Genomic DNA, 26,161 nt, shown 5'->3' with positions numbered 1-26,161 from the left:
TTCTGCAAAGGTTCTCTGCTGTAACCATCCAAAAACTGCGTTCAGTTTTTCAGTCTGCCCTCCTCCTGTGAAAACTTTGGGTCCCAAATGGTGGAACAGGGAAACGTACTCTGCGCCCCTGAAGGCAACATGTTGATATTCGGAGCCCACTTGGACACTGTGACGTGGAATCAGGGCGGGGCCTGCGCACAGGTGAGCACCACACAGGTGGAAATGTGCGTCCTGCAAAATAAGTTGAGCTGCTCAGCGCCGTTACTCGGGCCGCTGCCTCTGCTCCGGTATGGCCCACAGCTGTGTGGGGAACTGCGCCCCGCTCTTCTTCCTCGCCCTGGTCTTTGACGCTATCGGTCTCATTGTTCTTCTGGTCGGGATTTTCGGCAATCTGAACCTGGACGGTCGCTTCTATGGAGATTTCCTCATCTACACGGGCTCGGTCATTATTTTCCTGAGCCTGGTGTGGTGGGTGCTCTGGTACACGGGGAACGTGCAGCTGTACGCGGAGGATAAGACGGGCTCCCTGGACATCAACTTTACGCACTGGGCCAGGAAGCTGTCCGAGAGGCTTTCCAAAGGCGGCGTGAAGCCTCTGGAAGCAGGGGAGCAGAAGAAGAAGAAGAGCATTGGGAATGGGAAGGAGATGAACGGATCTGTGCCGGTCTGCGCGCCCTCTCGGATTACGTGGGAAGACGGCAACGGCGGCGGCAGAGTCCTGCCGTGTCACGACAACAGGGGGTTTGATGGATGGACTGAGTGCTCTTCTCCAGCTGACAAAAACGTGGAGTTGGGGGTGTTGACGAGCTCAGACGTGGCTCTGCAGGCGGTGGTTGATAAGGCAGAGAGGCTCCTCTGACAGGAGATGGTGCGTATTTTCCCCTCATCCTCCTTCTCCTCAGCTAACCCGAGGCCACCTCAACATCATCTCTGTCTGGAGTCTATTATTGTAACTTGCTCAGTGCTGTTGAGGCTGTGAAAACCCATTCCCCTTAACCTACTTAATCTTCTGACACTATAACCTGTTACATTCTGTAAAAGGTAAAAGCAAGCCTCTGAAAAATGTATGATCCTCTGAAAGTCTGGGCCTGTGGAGCTAACAAACAATCATAATTGAAAGTCATAAATATTCAGCACATTGGCCTGCTTTCACCCTTTCTGTCAGTCTGCTGTTGTTTTGCTTGTCATTAGCGGCTCACTGCCACAGCTGTAACTCTTTCATCATTACTGCTGGCATCCTGGTTGTGCTGCACGTTGGCATAGCAGCCTTCCCTTTGCTCTCACCCCAGCCATAATTATGAAATGTCTCACATTATTGTCAGAGATCAGATGACACCCAGAGTGAAGCCGGTCGTGAGGAATGGGAACCCTCATACTCACCCTCCACTTTCCAAACCCTCCAGGACCCTTCCTGGCACTATGCTCATGAATATCTGTAATAATCTTTTTTTTTTTTCTTTCCCCGGCTGCTGTGAAAAGATCTTCAGTGGCCCGTGGCAGCTTTTAATTAATGAGCCTGACCGTTTCTGCTCACCTTCACAGTTCTGCATTATTTTAGCCATCAGTTTGCTTGTAACTGGGTGGCAAGCCAGACACCCTTTGGGGCAGCAGGCACGATTGCATTTTAATGGAACTCAGCGGCGCTTATTGATCCAGTGGAATGGAGTGTGGTAGGAGGGTGGATATAGGTATGGCTGGGCCTCCTCACCTCACTCTGCCACCAAATGCAGGAATCGTATATACGTCTGCTTCATTTCCACTCCTCCCATCCTCCGGTTCCAGGTAGTTAACTGTAATGGGCCCTGCCCTGATTCCCATATTATCTAACCTGGCTAATGATCATCAGATACGGTCCTGACGTGGTCACAACAGTGAACACTGCATACTGAGGCTGGACTCTGTGCTGTAACTTTTCTGTTAAATGTGAGACAGAAGAGCACTGAGAGACAAAACTGAGGGCATGTCACTGATTTTTCTGGGTAGTGCTCCCAACACTTCACAACATTCTTTAACTGGGGTTCGCTTACATTTATTGGGTGAACTTTAAATGACTAAATATCTTTATATTAGACCCCAATAATGTTGTGGTGGTCAGTGGTGGCTTGACAGTTGAGGCTCTGGGTTACTATTGAGAAGATCGGGGGTTCAAGCCTCTTAACCCTGCCTGCTCCAGGGGTGCCTTGTCGTGGCTGACTCTGCCCTTTGACTCCAACTGGGATATGCGAAAAGACAATTTCACAGTGTGGTTACATTAAACATACAGTCATCTTGTTAAATATACACGTCAATGAAATGCTAAAAAGGTGGTTTATCCATGAAAACATGTCCCAGTAGCCATAAAAGCTTTGAAACTACCACAAGAAAGAGCGCTTGTATGAGGAAATCTGAATATATGATCTAATATCATGCATTATGTTCTGTTTAGTAGTCTTTACAAAAGAAGATACAGTTTTAGCAGGTTGGAGTACCATTGTTAATTAGTTTGTCTGCTACCGAATAAGTTTAAAATGTCTGTGCTTCATGTCATATATGGATATCCTGAAATATCGACATCAATATTGGCTCAAAGCTCCATGTATCAGTCAAGGTGTAGCTAATATACAAGAAATTCAAATACTTAAGCTGTTTAAAGTACAATACAGCTCAGGTTTCACATGCTGTGTTTGGGTGGAGTTGCACTACAGAAATAAAACCTTAATATTTCTGAACTCCTGGCAACAGGAGCACATAATAATAGAAGTTTTATCAGTGTATGTTCCTCCAGCAAACACAGGACTCCGCCTAAAGACAACACTGCAACTGTAGCAACCCCCGTCTCTCCGTATCATAGGTCATAGCGTGAGATGTTTATCTCTCAGATTTGACAGTAGCTTGTGTGAATCGCAATTGTTGGAACAGTGAAATGCTCAAACGTAGGGATGCAGTAAGCAGATATTTCACTGCATTCACTAAATGATGTCACAACAGTTTTGTAACACGGAGGCAGATTAGGTTCAGGATTAAGTGACATGCCACATTGGCACATGCTGTGTAGGCTGAAGAGAAGGCTGGTAATGTTAAACTGACTGTGTAGTGTTTTAGTGTGGTTGTATGGTGGGATACTTGAATATTGTGGAAAATACACGTATCTGCTTTCATTATGACAGTAAGGTGAGAATATTGGCAGCCCACTATTCTTAAGTTTGACATTAAGTGTATAGCTGGAACATGGACTGCAGCTGTCCAAAAGATGGTCTGGAAAATGAAGTCAGTGTAGAAGCATCTTAAACTTGATTTTTTTTTCCTTTCAGGTTTCAAGAAAAAATAATTCTGATTGTATAGAAGTCTATGGAAAGATAATTCTACTTCTCACTTGATCTGATACCTCAGGAAACACTGTCCTAATGAGTTTATGGCCTTAAATGGATAGTTTGATGTCTTTGTCAATACGGCATGGTGTTTATTTAGTAAATTGTGACCCCATTTCGAGTTAAATAGTCAATAGAGCAGGATATGTTATATGGCGGTGCTACCTTATCAGTATTCACTATTCAATCTATCTTTTATATATACAGTCAATAACCTGAAACAGCATTTTGCTTTGGCACTTAAAACATTACACGGTGGGAAATAACTAGCGAGCCTGATTTTCTTTTAAACACAAACGTGTGCCTTCCAGTAACTCCTGACAATTTGTGATTTTATGTTAAATATTATAAGCATTTCTTTATTGTCGTCTAAATTGTGCAACCTGTGCTAAACTGGGTAACTGTTATGCATCAACAAACAGTTACAACTTACAAAAATGTACAAAAAATGTATTCCTGTTTATGCACAATTTAAATAGATTAAATTGTAGGTGCCTGTAGGGACGTTTCTGAACTCTGGATGCAGCCAAGCTAGCACTGTTCCTCTACTTTTTATTCTTTATGCTAAGCTAGGCTAATTCGCTAACTGTCTGTATGAAATTTATATTGGTCTTATGGTCTTAAAGCAAATTAGTGTAGTTCCTAATATCAATATAATTAATCTTGTACTACTTTTAGGTTTCCAGAAACCCCAAAGGAACATGTAAAATGTTGCGGTGCCTTCAAATATAATTACTGTATTTGTGGCGCAGCATGTAAATTTAAGGATAAACCATTTATTTCATCAATTGCATGGTTTCCCTAAAGACCTTCCTACCACTGTGGCCTGGATAAACCTGAAAGACGTCTTATCTTATCAATTCTTATGAACAAGAACGTTTATTGTTTTATGTAATTATTCTTGCCAAAATGTCGACCATTTCTAAGTTGCAGCCCATCAGTTGGTAGGATTTGCTGCTTTCCTTTATCTTATGTGATAATAAGCAAAATATGTTTGGAGTTTAGACTGTTAGTTGGACAGAACAATAAATCTAAAGACGCTACCTTGAACCTTAAGAAACGGATTGTTAAATTGAAAAACAACACACAAAAAAAAATATATATATATATATATTTACCCTAAAGTTGATGCAAGATTAGTTTCTTGCACTGCATTTACTAAAGAAGACAGCTCTGGTCCAGTGCTTCCAAACCCTGTAGCAACTATACTACAGCAAAATGAGAACTACAGTTTGTTACTACCCTGTTATGAAATTATTATGAAAGTGCATGCAACAATGCCTTTCCACAGTTGATTATTTTTTTAAAATCTATCTGTATTTCACATACTTGAACAGTATAGTGGGTGAGCATATTTACAGCAACATAAAATATCCTCCACATCTGTTGTTAATTTTGCAATCCACTGAAATTGTTACACTCCTTTGGCTCTTATTTCTCAGGAAACACAGCTTTTTAAATGTTTTTTATTAATGTTAATTTCAGAGGGGCAAATCTTCCAGATTAATAATGTCTTATAAAAGTGCCTCTTATTATTTTGTTTCACAGCCTTGACATTATTTTACAGTATCAAAATTTTAACCTGTATCAAGAAATAAAACTGGCTGCAAGGTGGCGCAGTTGGTTAGCACTGTTGCTTCGCAGCAAGAGGGTCGTCGGTTTGCGTCTTTCTGTGTGGAGTTTGCAGCGTGAGTTCTCTCCGGGTTCACCAGCTTCCTCCCACAAGTCCAAAAACATGTTGAGGTTAATTGGTGATTCTAAATTGTCTGTAGGTGTGAATATGAGTGTGCTTGGTTGTCTGTCTCTAAGTGTAGCCCTGTGATAGACTGGTGACCTGTCCAGGGTGTCCCCTGCCTTCACCGTAAGTCAGCTGGGATAGGCTCCAGCCCCCCGCGACCCTAGTGAGGATTAAGCAGTGTTTAGATAATGGATGGATGGAAGAAATAAAACCTTTTCTCTTCTTCTTCACAGGTGATGTCTGGCTTTCCAGGAGTCTTGAAGAACAGGCTCCCCTCTTGGATGTTTTTCAAAGAACCCTAAAAGACTGAAAACCATAAAGTTGTAAACTAAAGTCACTTTTTTTTAAATAGGGAAGACAGTTTCTTAATCAGGGAAAAGCCCTGCATCTACAGTAGGCAGAAGGGCTGTGCACAGAGGAAGAAAAGGTCTTTATTATGTACATAGTAAATTTTCTATTTTTATGCGCTGATTTGTGGCAAATGTAAATTATTTTTCTTGGGAATAAAGTTCAAATAGAATAGATGTAGTCATTGTTTGACTTGTTTGTTTTGTGCGTGACTGATTGTGTCTGGTGCCTGATAACAACACAGGAACACCCATGCAGTGAGTTACGCAAAGGAGTTGTTGTTCCTTGTCTCCTCTTCCTTGTCTCGGTTTCAAGTTTGTTGTTTAACATCTTTTGTATGCGGTCAGGAGGCTGATTTTTCTCCTATTATCATGTTTTTTATGTTAATATTTGAAGTGTGTAAACAGCATCTAATAAGTTCTCCACCTATTTTATTTCAAATCATGCAAAAATGTGTTTATGGAGCAAATTTGTGGCTAATATATTTCAGCTTTTATAAATCCACCTGTAGGCCTGAGATAAGGCCTCAATCCGTCAGTACAGCAGCAAAAAATGTTTATGAAATGAAGGCACATCCAGCGATAGAGCCAGAAAATCTCTTGTCATCATTAAGGAAACATATTTTTCGTCTGTCAGACGGTGTCATGTGAAAAATGTGAGATGTAGATACAGAAAGGAATGTGACCCGAGTGTTTAAACTCTTCCTTCTCATCAGCCTCACTGCAGACTCACAGGCGGCACGGTGAAGGGAGGAAGCAACGCTTCTGAATTAATTTTACTCCTAACTTCTTTCGTGTTTGACAGACAGACAAACAAACCGGTAAAGCTTTGAATAACAACTACATGTGTCATGGAGTATTCTGCCTATGTTGGCCGCTGCCTGCTGTTTTTCTCTCTTGCCATCCTCATGGATGTAATAGGCCTCATCCTGTTTTTTGTTGGGGTCGCTGCTCCCCTCAGCTTCTGGGATTTCTTTGTCTTTTCTGGGTCAGTCCTAATATTCCTCAGCCTGGTGTTCTGGATCTTCTGGTATCTAGGAAACCTAGAGGTGCCAATGGAAGACTTTCTCCCCAAATGAGGTTCTTTCTTTGTTCTGCATTTGCTGCACGAAGGAGTTTTCTAATCATCAGTGCTGGAAAATGGAACCCAAGCTACAGCTACAGGTGCACATCTTCATATTTAAAGTAAGACATATCACAAAATGAAGGCTTTAGCTTTAAGAACACTGTTCTTTTTCTTTTTTTCTGTAGGGTGAAAAAGCTTGGCTTCGACTCGATCACGCTTGTGGATTGTGTTCTTGCTTCACCAGCCAAAAAACATGGAACTCCGATCTGAAAAAGGAGAAACATGGAACCCTAATCTGGAAAGACATCTGTATGCTGAGCACCTCAGACCTGGGAGCTGTTCTACAATCTTCTGGACTTGGTGGGCTACAGACCAAGACAGTTTTGAAGAAGAGGATCGCATTTAGAAAATGGATATAAATGTGTTAGAACTCCTATTTAAAGCCCTGGTACATGGCAGTGATCAACTCTACACCATGGACAACTTGAATTATTCAATATCAACTGTAATGAAGGTCAAATAAATGCTGTAAATATTAATATATAAAAGAAAATCAATAAACAGCTGCTATATACTCTACCTAGCATACAGATTATTACACAGCAAGTCCCTGGACACAAATCTTCCTCCTACATAGGAAACAAACCACCCAGACTAAGAAATGTGATGGTAAATGACAATACTGCATGGTTTGTAATCATTTTTCATCTTTTTCTGGTAATTTTGTATCAATTTATGGTTTTATGATTCGGTGTCATCAGGTTGCACTTTTGTGGTCTCTCTTTGTAGATGATTTGCTTCTCTTAGTGGCCACATGACTTCACTTTGTAGCTGCTTTATCTGACTTTGTAGACTTGTTGTCTCATTGTAGTGTGACACATTTCTTTGTATTTATTTTCGTCTCTCTCTCTGGTAATTCTCCACTTCTTTCTAGTTGTTTTGCACATCTTGGTGGTCATGTTGCGTCTTTGTAATCTACAGTAGTTTATGCATTAGTGGTCATTTTATGGTGATTTTGTGTATCTTTACTGTCAGTTTGTGTCTCTTTGTGTTTGCTGTGTGTCACTTTCTGGTCATTCTGTGCCTTGCTTTAGTTGTTTTTATGTCTTTATTGTAATTTTGCTTTTTTATGTAGTTGTACATACAGAGGTTCTGATCCAAATAAGCCAATTTCCTCTAATCTTCCTGCTCTGATAGAGGTAATATCGGGGGTGGCCTGACATATATACATACTAATAATGCTACTCTTCATGTTTCTTTTTAACTTTTATGCCTCTAAGTCTGTTGTTCCCAATCTCCATTGTGATTTCCTTGTTGTGAAACTTGAGTATTGCTTGCTCAACCCATTCAACAGAAACCAGTCAAACTGGGTGCTTTAGTTACTGGGGCAGGGAACGCTCTCATTTTACAAGAATGGTTTGTTTGAGAGGGACAGAAAGAGAACATTTCCTGTCTCTGATAACCAACAACATATATGTTGGACTCAAACTTGTCGACACTGATTGTATAGAGTTGTTTAGTGGGATATGTGTTCTGGTATAATCCTTACCTCAAGTATGTGGGACAGCTTGTCTCTCTGTCACTAAAGCAGACACACCCAGTTTACAGTGTGGTTGATATCTAAGCTTAAAATCTCTATTATTCTCCTGCTTATCAACACTGGCCACAAGAATAGAGCTTCAACAAGAAAACAAATAAAGAACAAAAGAAACAAACCATTTTCTGGTAGAACTTCAACTTCTAATGGATTTACAAGTACACAGCATATGATGAAATGACTGTTTATGTAACAAAAACAATGGATTTCAAATGTTGTTACTCTGTCAGTTACCTCATAAAAGTCTCACACAATACATATTTACGCTGCTCCTCACAGTCTCTTTTGAAAAGCTGCTGTGTTTTTAAGAAGCGTGACCACACAGACATTTAGCCTCACACAAGGGGAGTATTTGGAAATGTGTCAGCGGTGCATTACTAATTCATAACTTCACCCTCGCTGCTCCAGCAGCTCCACAAGAATTACTTTGAGGTAGTTGACATGCGATTCTAAGGTGTCACAGTCCCACTGTCTGTACGTCTGTCTGTCTGTCTCTGGGGCTTCAGGTTCCACCTCACACCTAATGTGTCTTTCCATTACCTGTTACCTACCTGCTGCAATGCACAGCCAGCGCGCACACACAAAACACCTACGCCCAGCCTGGGTCAACTGAACATGACACTGTTTGACTCAGTGCTGTGGTGACAAAGGGGACAGGGATTAGGTTCTGTTGGTGTAGTGTTAGGCTGTTAGTAGTTCTGCCAGCACTTCACACTGCAGCTGCATGTGGTGGCATTTGATGTGATGGAGTCAAGCACTGTACTTGAATTAAATTTAGCTCTACCTGTACTTTAGTCGTCCAGGTGAGTTCTACTAGTCCAGGAAAATATTCACTTTGGGACAAAAGTGTGAATCTCAGTAAGCTTGCACAGTTTTGATCATTTTCAGAAATGGAGTCATCATAAAAACACCTCATTGTAGCCAAGGTGGCCATTTTATTTTCCATTCTTGACACAATGGTGTATTTTGCGCTATATCTCCTGAATAAAACATGATGACACAGTAATGGAGCCTGCTCATGTTTTAATGGTCAAAGATTTCAATGATGATTGCAAACAGGTCAGCATGGTACATCATAAACTGTTCACACATTGTGATACTTAAATACCCCTTACGATTATTTATAGAAAATGCATGTTTTGGGGGATTTTTACGACAAAAATGTGTTGATATAGATCCATTTTTTAAAAACACAGTATTAACCAACAAATGTTCTCTTTCAGTCTTCAGTTACATTGAAATGACAAAAATGAATCCATTTACAACACAAGTGATTTAAAAGTAGCTGACCTATACCTATTTGTGAACTCCCAGAGTTTTTTTCATTTCTCTATTTCTCTTCAGGCTTCTGAAGTTGCTGTAGTCAAACCACTACTCAAAAATCCAGGATCCAGGTGTTTTAGCCAATTATAGACCCATGTCCAGCTTCTCTTTTATTTTTGAAATTCTTGAGAAAGCTGTTGCAATCCAATTATGTGACCACGTGTACATCTGATTTTCTGTCATAATTGAGAATGCATCATTGTGCAGAAACAGCACTGGTGAAAGTCTCTGGTGATCATCTCACTCATCTTGATACTTGTCCTGTTGGATCTCAGTGCTGTACTTGATACAGTGGATCACAACATCTTATACAGAGACTGGAGCATGTTATTGGGATTAAAGGAACCACACTAAACTGGTCTAAATCATATTTATCAGATTAACTCCAGATTCTCACACCAGAGTTAGTTATGGAGTTCCACAGGGTTTTGTGTTGGGGCCAATACTATTTACCTTATTCATACTTCCCTTAGGTAATATTATTATGAAACAATGCATTAAATTTCCATTGTTTGCTGGTGACACCCAGCTATATTTATCTACAAAAGCCAGGTTGAACTAATGAGTTTGTCAAGCTCCAGAGATGTCCTATGGACATTATGGACTGGATGACTTGTAAATTTCTGTCCTAAGCACCACAGAAACATATTATCTCACCAGATAGTTACTGTAGATGGCATTGCTTTGGCCTTCGGTTGTATTGTAATGCACTTTGGAGTTAGTTTTGATCAGGATATGTCACACATAATGCAAGTCTGTAGGACGACCTTCTTTTACCTGCATAGTATTGACAAATTCTGGAACTTCCCGACTCAGGGTGATGCTGAACAGCTAGTCCATGCATATGTAACTTCTAGGCTGGACTATTGTAATTCTTTTTAATCAGACTGTAGCAATAACTCTCTAAAAAAAAATCTGCTGCTGATGCAAAATGCTGCAGCCAGAGTTCTAACAGAAACCAGTTACAGAAATAGTGAGCAAATACATGAATGCAATTCTATTTGTCTTTTTCTCTTCGTAATTCTATTCTTTTGATCACTTATTAATTTATTTTACAGATTTATTCTTTATTATTTCACACCTATGACTCCAAAGAATACCTAACTTTTTTCCAAAGGCAAAAGCTAGAGTCCAAAAAAAAGTCACACTTTGGTTTTTGTATAGATTAAACAATTGAAATATAGCATGTCAATTAGTACACTTTAGAGATACAGATTTTGTGTTCTTATTTGTAAAAAGACAAATAGCAATCTCACTAGTTAACTCACAAACTGAAGCCCCACTGAGAGTCAAAGTGAAACCACAATGTAGTTCAATTGATAATTAAGATTTGCCACTAAAAACGTAGAAAATTATAAAATATGTCACACTGTCAAACATTAAAGCTTTAATTTCCAATGTTTTTTTTTTTTGCTTTCCAAAAATGTGGGTCAAGGGCTCCTTATTAAGTTATTAGCAAGAGACATTTTAGCCAGTGATCCAGTGTTGTACAAGAGAGGGTTATGGTTAGGAGTAGAGAATTAAAAAACAATTTAAAAAATCAACAATGTGTATGAGTGTTTTATTTCTTCTTTTCAACCCCATTAATCAGTTATGACCACTCACAATTACCTTGAGAGCTTTTGGAAGGGAAATCAATATCAAGCGTATTGGGACGATATTGAAACGCTGAACACCAACAACAGGCAGTTGTGATGTTTTGGATAAGACATTTCCCAAGCCCTTGACACAATCCCCTCAAAACATATTAAATGTTATGAAGAGGGCAACAGCTTATGATCATAGAAAATTAATTCCAGGCCCCAACTCCCTGAACCAAACACACACACCACTGCTTCTTATGACTTAAGACAATGTTTAACTGACTTGTATTAGGAGAATGGTAGCACATATATTAGTGGTTACAACAACACACAGACGCAAAGTTACGGAACACACACAAAACAGAAACAATTCATCTGTTTTTTCTGCACATCTGAACAGGCAGCAATGCCACCATGTTTCTCCAGAAATTGCATTCAGTAGCTAATCGTCAGACTGCTGGTTAAGTGTTCCTACTCCACAACATTTAACAGAAGCACAAATGCAGTCAGGCTTGTAGTGGAGAGTTAATCTAAACAAAACTTCAGAATTAGCATTTTCCAAAATAGCGTTTTGGGGTTTTTTTTGTTTTGTTTTTTTTAAATATCAGGCAACAGCCCTTTCTTTACCAACCACAGCTGCTTAAATCCAGTCAGTAAAACCTGATGTGGAAGTCCATTTCTCTGTACACGCATCCTAAATTCATTACAGAACTGTTCAGCTGTGTTTCCTGTAAATTAACTCCTCACTTAAGGATCTAATTTATCCCACAGTTTCTCCTCCACTGAATGAGCGCGAGGTTCTGAATACATTAATGAGGTGCTACCTCGCTTAAAAGCATTTCATTAGTCTGGTTTCTGTGGAGAGCCGCTGTTTTTAGAGACTGCACTCTCTGCCATGAAAAGGTGAATAGCAGCTGAGAATGTAATGATCTGCTACCAGCAGTTAACAAGTTTAGTATTAATACATCTAAACTGGAATATAAACTCAGTAATATGAGGTGTTGCTCAGACAGTAACTTTTTTTGGCCTCATTATTTTTCTCCTACAGTGGCTATAGCTTCATTTTATTTCCAACATGTCATTTATTATGACAAAATAAAAACACTTTGGCACTTTCTAATAAATCACCCTTTGTGAAGAAATTGTGTATAAGCTGTTTTCCATGACAGAAATTTGCCTTTTCAGGGGTAGAATAGGGAATCTACTCCAGGGTAGATACTTCAGATTGGACCCCATTAAACTGCTGTGAGGGTCCCCTTGAGGAGCAGTCTTTTCTTCTCATCATCATTCTCGTTGTAAAATTCTCTGTTTAGTCTAACATAGTAATCCCTCCATTGCTCTATATATGTACTCATAGAACTGGGGTTGCATCCAATAACTATTTCTTGTTGTTTTGAAGCACTCATTGTGGTCAAAGTTGTTGGATCCTACACTGCAATGGAAACAGAAATGCTGTAAGTGCTGATTAGGGCTCGCCCCACCTCATGTCTGTTGATGCAGTAAAAAGCTGCCTTATGACTGCTTTATCAATGTTTAATAAATTATTTTTTAATATGTTATAGATGACTTATACTATTAAGAAACTAACTTGCCAGTGTGTAGAGTAGTTTTACAGTGTTTGAGCACAGCTGCAGGTGATCTGGTGTGTTAAAGCAGCAGCGAGTGGGGAGGTGTGGGTGGAGAGAGAGGTGGGGACAGCATAGATCCACACATTCTAGGGGAAGCAACGGTGTATAGCTACAGCTTAGTCTTTTTAAGACAGAGAGGAATTATTTTCTTGGAAAAAAAAATTGACAGACACACCTTTAAGGCTTAAATCAATGACTGCAGAGGGACTTTGATGTGGAGACGGATCAATGAACACCAACACTTTAAATAAATAAGGTCAAAAGTTATCCTTAAGCTACACTAAAAAGATTGATCCTTTTATTTTGTATGCATGCACTGATGTATGCGTGCTCATTGGTCTTATTCTTACAGCAAATCAAATGTATTTTCAGCTTATGTCAGACTTACAATCAAATGGGGCCATTCACGACAATATATCACATCACAACGTCTAACTATTTATGTTATATACATGATAGCAAATTTGTAGATAGGTGGATCTACTCTTTAAGCTGATATCATTCTGCAAACGTACACTTACTCGTAATGATATGTACTTAAGTGGTGATACAAAGAGAAGAGCATCCAATGTTTCTGCATGACAATTAAAAACCAGCAGGTGGCAGCACTTGACTGATGTTTTACTGCAGCTGAGGACAATTCATCTGTTCGTACTACTAAGAATCATTTTCATATTGATAATGTCAATGATGTGTCTCAATAAAAATGAGAATTGTTGTGATATGTGTGGAATTGTCATTTGTTTCTCGGTTCACTGTTGATTTCAAGTATACCTAGGGGAACATATGATGAGGCCAAATAAGCCTCATACGTTGTGACATTTCTACATGAAGACAACATGGAGGCAATTTGTTGTTTTGCAAATATATTGACAATATATAGACCTCTAGTTTTTGTGTGTATATAGACCAGTTTTTGTGATCTACAAATTAGTGCACATCATCATTTTGGAGTGTCAAACGTAAAGTGAAGCCTTGCCATCCTTGCCACAAATAAAATACTACTGTTGTTAGAGGCCTCAAAAACTGGCTGCATAATGACCAAACAGCATATAGGTAATATGGATACATCTATATTTACACACTTACAGGAATTTTGAGGGATTTTTATTGTTTTTTTTTGTTTTTTTTTAATTGTCCTCAACTTGGGCTATTCAATTATTTAGATATCCTGGAACCAGATTTGTCAGTGTCCTCACCAAAATCCATGGTGGTTGAAGCTATATTTCTGGAGATATTGAGTTGAGTTGAACTTAAAATGATTCCAGGTAAGACGATTTTTAAGGTGAAAAAGCAAATAAATATTTTTTTCTTTTTTAAATAATAATGATTTAAAATTCAAAAAAAAAAGTCTGAAAACATGTGAAAATCCCAAATTCTTCCCAAAAACATTTTACAGAACTTTGGGCCCAAAATAACAAATAGGTAAAAAAAAAAAAAAAAATCGCACACGGTTTTCATTATCTGAAATGACATGGACTGGCCGTTGTTGCTATTTTTTGACGGTTGTATTTTCGAAAAAGTACATTTGTTTGAAATAATATATTCTTCCATGAAACAATATATTGTAAGATAAAGTAAGAGCTCTAGTTTACGGCCGGTGTGGGAACTCTGACAACACCGAGGTGCCCCTGAACGCAGCTCGCCCTGAAATGATGACGTCATGGCGAGGGAACACGTGTTTCATGGCGCATGGGATTTATGAGGGCAGCACGTTTCTCTGAATATTGATGCGGTCTTCACGAGTACGCATGTTCTGGCGTCAGAACGCCGGCGGCTGGTGGTGCAGAGGCTCCGTGACGGCCAGTAAGTCTCCGTGTCAGTGTCAACGCCGTGTGACGGCTTTGAAATGCAGCACCGAGCGCGGCCTCGTCCACAGACTGTGTACTCTCAGCGTGGCGGCTGCTGGACACTACTACAGTTAGTAAACTAACGCGCTGCTTTGAAACCCTGGCAGGACGCATGTGTGCACGGAGCAGGATTCATGCAGCAGGAAAATATTGCAACAGGGTCATTACTGGTTTGGTTAAAGCTCACGTGTGCAACATTTTTCTCTTTATTGTTATTAATGTTTTCCATAGACATAAATGCATTTGTTTCTATTTCAATGTAATGCATTATAAATTCAATTATTTAGCATCATGTATTATGTTCTATGTACACTCCAGATGTGTGACCAACCTCAGCTCATTTTAACTCCCCAGAAATGATGTGAAAATATTAATGGAATAAAAGTCCTACGTCAGTGTCTACTTTCTAGCTTTGTTCAGCAATGTCAGCTACACATTATCGTCCTCATCAGCAGACCACATTTGCACAATTGGAGAAAGCTGAGTTGTTATTAAATGACCTGTAGAGCAAACTCCATCTACTGATGGACATAGTAAGATGTAATAATAAGAAGTGAATACATTTATTTATATAGCAGTTTATAATACAAGGGTTTACAAAGTTCTTTGACAGACAAATGAAAGTACAGGACACCCAGCAACATAATACACATAAAACACAAAAAGAAGGCAACAGACGTCAAGATGCAATGTGTCAGTATGAATAAACACCAATAAAATAATTACCATAATAAAAGACAACATTATATAAAAGCAAGTCTATAAGGTGGGTTTAAAGAAATGAAGTGAAGAAGTCACTGATTTTTTTGAGCCTGATGTCCTCAGGCATGTCATTCCAAATCTGGACGGGTCCTGATGAAACACAGTCACATGTAGATCTAAGTCTTGACTTTAGAGCAGCCAAAAGAACCTGAGGGTCGAAGGCTGCCATCTGACTCGCATGGCTTCGACAATTCTGGTATGTTACTTGCAGCTAAACCCAGATGTGCTTTAAAGGTGACCAGTAAAATCTTTAAATCAGTTCTCAAACAAACAGTGAGCCAGTGAAGAGAAGCCCTCACTGGGGAAATGTAATGTCATCTGCTAAAACCAGTGTTTAAAGCTTTAAAAAAAAAAAAAATTTTTTTAAAGTGCAAATAAAGTGGTCCATAAGTTGGGATTGTTTTGTTATGTCAATTACAAAATTAACTTTTTGGTTCTCTTGGTGGCCTAAAGGTCACTGCCACATACCCAGGTCTCTGTTAATAACAATAAAGACAGAAATATATACTATACCATACTATACTAGTATACTATTATTTAGTCGTATGATAATCATTCTAAGCAGAGAATAACCGTGCACCACTGCTGAAAGAAAATTTTACGACAAAAATGTCCACCTATAGCCTTTTGATACAGTCTGATAACATGGAGCCTTTTATCTGTGTTGAGATGAATTTGCGTGTCCTTTATTGAAACAAAATATATATAAACTTGTAGAATTGCATAACATACTATAAAACAATGAAAGAAAATTAATAGGAATACACTGGGATGCATATAGCTTTATCTCACATACACCTACTTTAAAAGCAGCCTTAAATCATATGTTTTTCAATTGCAATTGAATAAATAACTGTGTAATGTAAAAGCTGTAGATATAGTGGCGACCCACAAAGAATCCTGAAATTCTGCAGTAAAACTGTGCTTTATGCATCAACTGGGTTTTACAGGGTGGTAATGATACTGAATACAGCTGGAGAGAAGAATAAAATAAAAAAAAATCATGAACTGACCCTGAAATGTCACAGAAGTTGTGCTTTCTTTGCATTAAAACATAAACTTAGTGCACCACCTATCTATAGATTGCCGTTTTATTCAATATTGTATAATTAAATAAATACATAAATAAATGAAGCATCCTACAAAATAAATAAATATTACTATGAAATAAATCCCGAAATATATAAGTGAATACACATATACAGAAATGTAGTAATTAAGCAAGGTTTTTATTTTAAAAAGGACATTCTTTCAAGGATTTATGTTTTTTTTCCATAATGCTACATGCATTTATTTAATAGGAATACTAAGTATGTATGTTTGTGTTTATTCAATATGAAACAAAACGGTATTCCATATTAAATCACGGTCCCGCATTTTGCAGATCTCCGTCCATCTGCGTGTCAGCCTGCGCTGCAACCGACCTTAACTTTGTGAGGTTATTTTTATTATTGTTGTCATTGGTAAACACCGCTCATCTGCCAACCCAGGCTGCTCTCCTATTGGTCGAACATGCTGTCTGTCACTGTACTTCCGTCCGTTTGGCCGCTTTTGATTGGCCGCTGCTCCTCTTTTTTTTCCTCTTCTTCACGGCGGTGGGTCGGAGCCGCTGTATCCCCGGTCTGGCACGTTCCTAGCTAAATTCTCCACGGTGTAAAATTGGATCCCCCCTTATTCTACAAACCCAAAAAATACCCCCTCTTCAACTCCCTGCAACCGCTTACACGTTTGCGCTTAACACAAACATCTAAATCTCAACCAGATACCTTAGAAGATGGCGGTGGTAAGCGGGATGTCGGGGTCGGCGGTAGCCCGGCTGGAGGGCCGAGAATTCGAGTATCTGATGAAGAAAAGGTCGGTGACCATCGGCCGGAACTCTTCGCAGGGGTCGGTGGACGTCAGCATGGGACACTCCAGCTTCATTTCCCGGCGGCACCTCGAAATATTCACCGCAGGAGAAGATGGCACTGGCACGGGGGAATTCTACCTCCGATGCCTTGGAAAAAACGGGGTGTTTGTTGATGGGGTGTTCCAGAGAAGAGGGGCTCCACCTCTCCAGCTCCCACGAATGTAAGATTGATAGAACCACAGTTTGTTTGAGGTGAAAAGATGTGTGGATTTACGGCTTCATGTGTTGTTGTTGTTTTGTTATCCCGCAGCGGTGTTGCACGTGTTGTGTCAAGCAGCACCAAGCCTGGTACGTGCTGCTGTGTGTATGGCAATAACGTCACGCCGACTCTCCCTTCCTGAAATTCTGGTTTAATGAAGCCGGTGCTAATAACCAAATTCAAAACCACACTGCATTTGATTCATAACCTTGAGGTATTTTGTTCGGTGTCGTGGTTTATTCGGCGTCCATGTACTCTGCCAAGCAGGCGGCATTGAGACACAAGACAGCCATGCTTTAGCTAAGAATTGGTGCACTACTATTCACAGTGGAGGCTAGCTTTTCAAGTAAAAGTGACATGTAAGTCGTATTTATTTAAGTATGCCCGATGTTTATATATGCCGAATTGCAGAGAGGCCCCAAATAATTGAAAATGATCTCAATATGTGTTGTTCAATGTTTGTATTTACTAATCACTGAGTGTGAAACAACATCATGGACGAATTCCAATAGAATTTGGTTAGACTTCATCTCAAAAACTTGTTTGTGTTATTAACTCATCTGCTGCACCTTACATGCTAGCAACACGAGCTAATAGTTGAAGTCATGCTTGTGAAGGTGATGTTTTTGACCTGCTGCAGCACAGACTGCAGTATGTTTTACCTATAAAAAGAGACTCATGTTGAACTATAGTTACACACTTTCTACAGCACAATTTTTATACATGGTGTAGCGTTACAACGCTCCCAACGAAGCTAAGGTTAGTGCTGTAGTAAATTTGATCTGGCTCAATGTCAACTTGGCCTCATGTTCCCCTCCGTCGGTATGTTTACACTGCTCAGCCTGTTTGCCTGTCTGTTTTTTTCTTCCCTAACCTCTCACTGATCAGGCCTTGTGTTTACATGTAAACTTTATACATGTTTAGGCGGGATGTGTTCCTGTTAGCAGCCTGCTATTGTAGCAATTAATGTCCAGGTGTCAGCAACTGGTCCAAATATACCCCATTAATATTAAATTAGACATGTTAGACATGTTCCGTTACATAATGTGGATGGTAGACGTCCATATTTAAACACTGTAAAGCTGACTCTTACTGCTCCTCTCTGGGCTTCAGTTGGACCTCGTTTGGCCTCCTTGTTGCTGGGCAGGAGGCTTTTCTGTACAGTGACATTGTAATAGGAACTTAATTCACTAATTTAAATGGAAATATGTCCGCATCAAACATAAACTCAATGTTTTCTTTCCTTCCTCTCTTAGGTGTTGTTTCCGCTTCCCTAGCACAAGTATAAAGATCACGTTCACAGCCCTGTCCAATGACAAGAAGGAGCCAAGGAACGTGCCGGAATCACCGGTGAAGCCCGTCCAGCCCCAAATTTCCCCTCTGACTATAAACATTCCTGACAACATCGCCCACCTCATGAGCCCACTGCCTTCACCAACCGGCACCATCAGGTAGGACGGTCAAGTTGTGCATGTAGATCTTAAAAGATAGTTCATAGCTTCCTTACCTAAGTCTAATTTTTCAGTGTCCCAAGTTCAGAATGTAGGCTTTAAAAGATGTGTTTTGGATCTATTTCATAGTGCTGCGAACTCCTGTCCATCAAGTCCACGAGGGGCAGGACTCTCCAGCTACAGGACGGGCCGCGTTCTGGCCTCGGACCTCATAGGAGATAACTCCCAATCAGAAAATGACAAAGAGGCCTCAGGTGAAGACAGCCCAAAGGTGAGAGCGAGCAGCAAGAAACGGGCTAAAGGTGGATGGGTACATACTGCTAGAGTGTCTGCTTGATTTTTTTTAAAAAATGGATTCAAAGTGGATGTCTCAAACCAGAGAGTGCATGATGAAGGCAGCAGACTTCAGAGAAGTCTCCATGGATTCCAGCACTGTGAACATCGCTGGTTACTCATTGAAGTCTAAAAATTGCCCAACGCTCACAACAGCATAGACTTTGGAGTACAGATCCTGGTTGAACTGTGTGTGTGTGTGTGTGTGTGCGTGTGTGTGCGTGTGTGCGCATGCGTGTGTGTGTGTGTTCTTTAACTCGTGTGAAACTAATTTCTTACCAACAGTACATTAATTTTTCTCTTCTCTTTTTTCTCTCATCTTCCTCAGGATGACTCCAAACCACCATACTCATATGCGCAACTAATAGTCCAAGCTATCACCATGGCGCCAGATAAACAGCTAACACTGAATGGAATATACACCCACATTACCAAGAACTATCCCTACTACAGAACAGCTGATAAAGGCTGGCAGGTCAGTGTCTTCACTATTTGTTAAAGCTGTTGATGTGTAGTGTGTCTGTGGTTAAACAGTAATGCAGACTTGATTCGGTTACTCTTTTCCTTGTTTATTTTTTCCAATTATTATTGTTCACATGGGACCCTTTTAAATCTTTGAACACCCAGACCTACCTCTTCCACCACCTCCACGTAAGTGACTCCTGGCAGCCTGCTGCGAGGGCTGACAGGCTTGATGTCGGGTTGCGTGGAGGAGAGGTCGGTGTGGGGTCCCTGTCTGGTGTTACCCAGTCCAGGCCAGCTTCTCTGAACCTTAACCTCAGGGTGTTGCATAAATAAAGTAAATAAAATGAAATAGAATAAATCAGTTAAATTTTTTTAAATGACTTACGTAAATTGAGTAAATTGGGAATATAGCAGTAATGTGTTGCGGTCCAAAAATGGGCTCCATGTTTTCAGGAATAAGTTTTGGATTCTGTTTTGGTTACTCAAGCATTGTAGACAGTTTGTTTCTCAAACTGTCAGAAATAATAGGAAAATGTGTAGATTTCTGTCAAATAAGGTATTGTAACACAGAGCCGGTGCCTTCACTATACCTGAACCCATCATGTTTACTGTTGTGCGTAATTAAAAGCCCATTCTGTGTGGGAAAAGTCTGAAGCAGACTCTGTATTTAACCTATTCGTATCCTGCTACACTGGGCATTAGTTCAATCCAGTGCTCAGTTTGGTTACTGTCCCACATAGACAGTGGGTCCTTATAAGTATAAATGCAAAATGGTTAGTTCTGTAGTGCTGCAGTAATCGATTATCATTGTCAACCATCACAAAGCAATCAACACTTTTCATTAATCATCAAGCCTAAAGTGCAAATTGTTTGCTGTTTCCAGCTTCTCTAAGGTGACAAGCTGCTGCATTTTCTGCTTTCATATTATTGAATCTAACACCTTTGGGTTTTGGATGAATTTGAGGAGGATGCTGTGGGTTCTGAGAAACGAGGATATGTATTTTTCAGTTATGTCAACTGAGATAAAAACCAAGCCAAGTGAACACTGCAGATGGAAATCTGCACTAACACTCACAACCAGAGTGACATGTGAATGGGTTCAACATGGGTCAGTCGTGTGCAAAGTAGAGGAGGATCAGAATGGCAGTAACTAGTGACGAGTTTGGCTCAGTGTCTGCTTGTTTTAATGCCGGTGGCCAAAGCTGGGTCCCCAACTATCTGCTGCAGTCAGATTTATAGTATGTTGGGAATGTGAACCCAGAAAATCCAGGGGCAATGCTGTAAATTTTAACAAAACTTTGAACAAAAAAAAAACAACATTTGTGGGGTCACAATAGGGCTATATAAGGTGGCAGAAGACCAGCATAGTGTGTTAATGCAGTCACATGTTTATATTGACATTGTATTTAGTGTTTGTGTTGTACTTATTCTATCATGGTGTCTGTAATATTCTACCCCCTTCCTCATGTATGTAAATTGGGAGTGGAAAAAATAGAAATACCATTTCATCAAGGACATCAACACCTTTTAATATAACCTTACTAATACATGTCTAGTTGAACCTCCGCTTTTCAAAGAGTTTAGTCAAAAACTGAACATGTAAACTTCCAAGGATACCTGGTAATGGTGTGTTTTGTCCTGTGATTCAAACAATTACTGCTACAAGTCTATTTATTCCAGAGCAGGAGTTCTACATAGCACATTTTGGCAACAGTTGTTGTCAGTAAATTATAGCATGCGAGGAAGGTTTGCCTTTATAGCTGGGAAATGTGTTTCTTTTTTTAATCTTGTAAAATATGTTAACACACACATACTACACATTTTAAACAGCCATCCTGCAGCCAGAATCTGTGACTTCTTTTGCTCAAACCATACGGGTCAATCAACTGGCCACCATGTGGAGCTCACACCGATCACGGCTGAGCTCGAAGCCGCTGCTCACTTTGTCCTCTGATGATTCCAATATAGGTTATTCAGACAAGATGGCTGTGTCCTTAGTGTTGACAGAAAGAGAGAAACTGGCACTGGTGCTTTGTACTGCTCTACAACTGAAACTGCACCGCTGGCTTTGTGGGACCATTTAACGTCATTAAGAATATGTTGCATTTGTCTGTTTATTAGATTTATTGTAGGACTCTGGTCGGAGTCTTACAATGCAGTCATATTGACATTTGCATTATTTATTTATGTTCTGTTTTCTCAGTGATAGTGTGCAGCATTCAGCATACAGAATATAAATGACATATTTAAGAATTTCTTTTCTTTTCTCGGCTGTGCTGAAAATTCTCAGAAGTGTGACCCCAAAGGCTTGATATAAAAGGGACTAAGAATTTTGAGTACTGTTACACACTTTAAAACCTTCTAAAGGCTGAGTTTATAGCAGAGTTGCACTGATTGTAGAGGTTATGTAGGTATGCCTGATAAAGTGGCCATGGGGTGGATCTTGAATTTTCTTTATTTATTTTTTTCCCTTATCAGAGAAATCCTGCTACTCTTTACATAGAACCAAAAAGAACTTACCAGAACTTGTATAGTCTACCACTATATACAACAAATGCTATAGCACTCCCATTTTTTTCACTTTTTTTAACACTGTGTTTGTTTATTGGTTCCATTAGAACTCGATCCGCCACAACCTGTCTCTGAACCGGTACTTCATCAAAGTGGCCCGCTCTCAGGAGGAGCCGGGAAAAGGCTCGTTCTGGAGGATCGACCCTGCCTCAGAGGGCAAGCTGATAGAACAAGCCTTCAGGAAGCGCAGGCCCAGGGGAGTGCCCTGCTTTAGGACACCTGTGGGGCCGCTGTCATCCAGGTAAACTGTGCTTGATGCTACACAAGTGTATTACTGAAAAAAATAACACACACACACACAGTTGTGCAACTTGTGAAGCTATTTGGTGGATTTTGTACACCTCTGATGAACCTTGCTTCCCTTTCACTGTCTCAGGAGTGCTCCAGCTTCTCCCAACCACACAGGGGCACTGTCTGCCCACTCCAGTGGGGTCCAGACTCCAGACAGTCTGTCCAGAGAAGGGTCCCCAGTCCCCATGGAGTCAGAGCCAACCCCACCACCAGCCCCCACCCAAACCACTACAGTCCAGCCCAAACTCGCTGTCATTCAAGAGGCCCGCTTTGCACAGAACTCCCCTGGTAAGACATAAGTCTTTTGTCCCTGAACAGTTGAACAGATATCATGGGCAGTGGGATCTAATGTAAACTGCTGAACAAATGTAGTGACACTTTCTTAGTTCTTTGTGTAGTTCTATCACTTTTACCTTATTTCTGACCTGTTCCTGTGATGTGTACAGGTTTTGTAAAATGACTGAACAACAGTTGTAGTGACCTTTCCCCCTGGCCTCTGATAGGCTCCCCCCTCAGCAATCAGCCAGTATTGATCGCTGTGCAGCGCCAGATGCCTCAAACGACCATGAAGCCTGTGACCTACGCCATGGCAACGCCAGCCATTGTGACAACGACAGTTAGCTCTGCCCCCGTCATGCAGACGGTGCACGTCGTCCACCAGATCCCAGCCGTCACCATGGCAACTGTTGGCGGACAGTCTGCTGCTACAGTGAGTCCAGAACCTCAGGAGAACGGAGGAGTAGAGCACCAAGAGATCAAAGGTGATGCAGTGTTCACGTGGTTATTTGTGCCAGTTTTTCTGTGGACATGAGTGCTGCCCTGTGTTATCATGTAGTATGTTGTTTAGGACATTCAGTTTCATAGAGTTTCTCTCTCCATCTTTAGTAAAAGTGGAGCCGGTGCCCTCCATCACAGCCTCATCTATAGGTGGAGTCAGTCGCATCATCCAGAGCTCTCAGGCTGCTCCCCTGACAACAGTCACCATCGTCCAACAAGCTCCACTCGGTCAGCACCAGCTCCCAATAAAGGCCATCACTCAGAACGGGACTCATCTGGTCCCAATCAGCACTGCTGGTAGCACAGGTGAGACACACACACACAGACACACACACATAGACACACACACATACACACACATGCACGCACACACAATACTTAGTAACTAGTGATGGATTTGAGCTTTCTGTGAATGAGTCTCAATGCTGTAAAGCAAAATTGGCCTCCTAAAATTTCCCCCAAAATGCTCCAAACTTTCATTTATAATTCACAATACAGCCTCTGTAATTCTCAAGTGGGAAAGAGGCAGAAGAAAGGTGCAATGAAAGTACAAAGCTTGTCCTATGTGAGTAGAGCTTTAGAGAAGTCTTCAAGAACGCATGTATTTTATCATTTTGGAACGGAGTACAAGATGTAGGTATCTGAACCCATCCCTATTTTCAGCATTAGTTGAATTAGATATTAGTTATATCTGTTTATTTCGCTCATGTGTTGCATCAAAGTCTTATCATAGAAGGGAAAGCCGAGGAAACTATTAGCACAGTCAGTTAGTAAATTGTGATTGTTGTGGCACACTTCACACTCCATACCAACCTCATGTTTAATAAATCCTGTCTTCTTTTCTATCAGCTGTTGCAAACCCTCTCCATCTCCTGGCAACTCATGCTTCAGCCTCAGCTTCCCTCCCCACCAAGAGGCAGAATGGAGAACTGCAAGACCAGCCCGAGACGAAAAGGGTGAAAACAGAGGAGGAAGAGAACGGAGAAGAAGCAGCTGCCAACAACGGCACCACGGACAGAGCCGGAGAAGGAGGGGTCAGCGAGCCGGTCGGCGACAAGTAGCCCTCCCCTCCTCAACTACTCCAAACTGCATCCTGACCCTGCTCTCCTGTACGCATCAAGCCTCACACCTTCCACTCTCTCACCCCTCCATCGACCCGGTGTCATCATCTACTCCAAGGTGCCAAAAAAGAGAAGGACTACAGAATGTGCAAACCCCTCCCACCCTCTCTTCCATATATTTAAGACCACGAAATATGATGCAAAAACTAAAGACCAAATTGAAAATGGAATCAAAGATTTGCTGATGACTGTGAATCCCCGACGTTTGAGATCCAGATGGTGAAAAGAAGCACAGAAAGGAAAAAACACAGATTTGAAAATCCAGATTTCAAGGAAAAAAGAAGACTTATCAGACAAGCGAGGAGTCCAAGAACTCCCCCAAAGACGGAAAGGAGTCTCATTCTGGTAGCATTACAGACAAGCGCTTAACTGTGTGTCGGATAGAAAAAGCAAAGTGACATCACCAGTAGTGTATTCCACAAAGGGAAGTGTGTGTACGTACGTGTGGACATTCCCATCTTCGGCAGCTAGCCTCCATGTCGACCTACCTAACCCAGTTGTGAGTAGATATGCAGTATTCCGTTGTACAAGTGTATCTTTGGATCTTTTTTGAGTGTTTCTCCGTTTCCCAAGGCACAGATACTATCTAGTAATAATTAAGATAACTAAAAGCTATAAGTGGGGTCTTTGAGAACATTAAACATCACAACATATTTTGGGATATCCCGTTTTTCCGTTGTTGTTTTTGTATGTGGACTTTTTGTTCGGTGAAATGAATGTCGTCTCCTTTTTTTTTTTTTTTTTCCTTCAAAGAAAACACTATCTATGGAGTGGGTGTTCTTTTTTCTGCTCATTCATGCAAAGGAAAAATTCTTTATCACTGTACATCTACAGATTTTTTCATATTTTACAAATATCCTATGAGATAAAAAAAAAAAGTATATTCCCATGTGTATTTGACCATATGCTTCATCGAGCTTGCATGTTACGGATCTAGAAACAATGTACTTGAGCAGATTATCTGAATATGGAACTGAAGAAAATTTAGACTGAATCTACGCTATATGATTCTGACCAGTGCTGCACTTAACCTCTTAGTTCTTTTTTAAAAATTTTTTTTATGTTTTTGCATTTTCATTTGTTCATTTTTTTTTTTCTCCCTGTCATCATTGGCTGTTTGTTATCTTTGTGTTAAAGTTGGCAGTCTGTTGGCTTGATTCTTTTTATTCTGTTCAGGCTACTAAAAAAAGTCTATTCAGATTGTATTCTATGTACCACGAGGAAAAACAAGTGATAGGTGTTTGTTCTGCTTCAGTGGATAAATGCTTTTTTTATAAATTTATTTAAAACACATAACCTCTTAGTTTGTATTTCTTTGAGTAAAGGCCTTCTGTGCTGGGCAAACGCAAACTCAATATCTGTCTGTGGTTTCTTTTGGCTGGAACGGGGAAAGCTGGTGTGACTGACGGTTAACATCTGGAATGCTGTGAAGGGGTGGCGTGCTGCAGGGTTTTGTTAAGGATGGTTTCAGCAAACATTCCTCACAGTTTGGTCAGGTTGTTCCAGGATGTCTGTGTTCCATCGAGCCCTAAATGTTTCCTTTAACACTATCAACTTCCTAAAGGGACAAATCAGCTTGACTCACACTTCTAGTCCTGAAGCTGACCAGAGGGGTGGACTAAGAAATGAGATTAACGGGTTTGTCTGGTCTGTAGAGCCTAAAACCAGAATTTTCAGTGTGAGGCTGGATCATATTGGTAACTTGTGACGCAAATTTAAAATTCTCTGGAGGAGTTTTGTGATTTAATTTGATTGTGAGAAGTGTTCCTTTTAATAATTCTTTTCCTGACCATATTTTCTATAAGCAATACA

The 26,161-nt window shown here is 40.4% G+C and overlaps 3 protein-coding genes across 3 annotated transcripts; all 3 read left to right on the top strand.

The window, feature by feature from the left end:
• Window positions 1-260: 260 nt before the first annotated feature.
• Window positions 261-5,586, top strand: LOC103354833 (transmembrane protein 238-like). The gene is made up of 2 exons (XM_008278385.1): window positions 261-859; window positions 5,310-5,586. Exon 1 carries the CDS (start codon window positions 281-283, stop codon window positions 848-850), a length of 570 nt encoding a protein of 189 aa, XP_008276607.1. The 5' UTR covers window positions 261-280; the 3' UTR covers window positions 851-859; window positions 5,310-5,586.
• Window positions 5,587-6,133: 547 nt separating this feature from the next.
• Window positions 6,134-7,068, top strand: LOC103354832 (putative transmembrane protein). The gene is made up of 2 exons (XM_008278384.1): window positions 6,134-6,587; window positions 6,675-7,068. The coding sequence occupies exon 1, from the start codon at window positions 6,275-6,277 to the stop codon at window positions 6,500-6,502; it is 228 nt and encodes a 75-aa protein (XP_008276606.1). The 5' UTR covers window positions 6,134-6,274; the 3' UTR covers window positions 6,503-6,587; window positions 6,675-7,068.
• A 9,729-nt stretch (window positions 7,069-16,797) lies between these two features.
• Window positions 16,798-25,704, top strand: LOC103354831 (forkhead box protein K2). The gene is made up of 9 exons (XM_008278383.1): window positions 16,798-17,302; window positions 18,597-18,791; window positions 18,921-19,062; window positions 19,453-19,599; window positions 22,208-22,401; window positions 22,537-22,739; window positions 22,955-23,212; window positions 23,337-23,534; window positions 24,078-25,704. Exons 1-9 carry the CDS (start codon window positions 17,007-17,009, stop codon window positions 24,287-24,289), a joined length of 1,845 nt encoding a protein of 614 aa, XP_008276605.1. The 5' UTR covers window positions 16,798-17,006; the 3' UTR covers window positions 24,290-25,704.
• The last annotated feature ends 457 nt before the right edge of the window (window positions 25,705-26,161 follow it).

The sequence above is a fragment of the Stegastes partitus genome, unplaced genomic scaffold (genome assembly GCF_000690725.1).
Source record: "Stegastes partitus isolate 25-593 unplaced genomic scaffold, Stegastes_partitus-1.0.2 Scaffold122, whole genome shotgun sequence".
NCBI lineage: Eukaryota > Metazoa > Chordata > Actinopteri > Pomacentridae > Stegastes > Stegastes partitus.
Note: the sequence above shows the minus strand (reverse complement) of the source record. Positions and strands in the feature narration are given on the sequence as shown.

What these genes read in the sequence shown, in the direction of transcription:
- LOC103354833 (XM_008278385.1), top strand. Translation starts at nt 281, where the DNA reads ATGGCCCACAGCTGTGTGGGGAACTGCGCCCCGCTCTTCTTCCTCGCC.
- LOC103354831 (XM_008278383.1), top strand. Translation starts at nt 17,007, where the DNA reads ATGGCGGTGGTAAGCGGGATGTCGGGGTCGGCGGTAGCCCGGCTGGAG. An exon ending in CTTTGCACAGAACTCCCCTG is followed by an intron (nt 22,740 to 22,954) that starts GTAAGACATAAG and finishes GGCCTCTGATAG; the next exon opens with GCTCCCCCCTCAGCAATCAG. An exon ending in AGAGCACCAAGAGATCAAAG is followed by an intron (nt 23,213 to 23,336) that starts GTGATGCAGTGT and finishes CTCCATCTTTAG; the next exon opens with TAAAAGTGGAGCCGGTGCCC.
- LOC103354832 (XM_008278384.1), top strand. Translation starts at nt 6,275, where the DNA reads ATGGAGTATTCTGCCTATGTTGGCCGCTGCCTGCTGTTTTTCTCTCTT.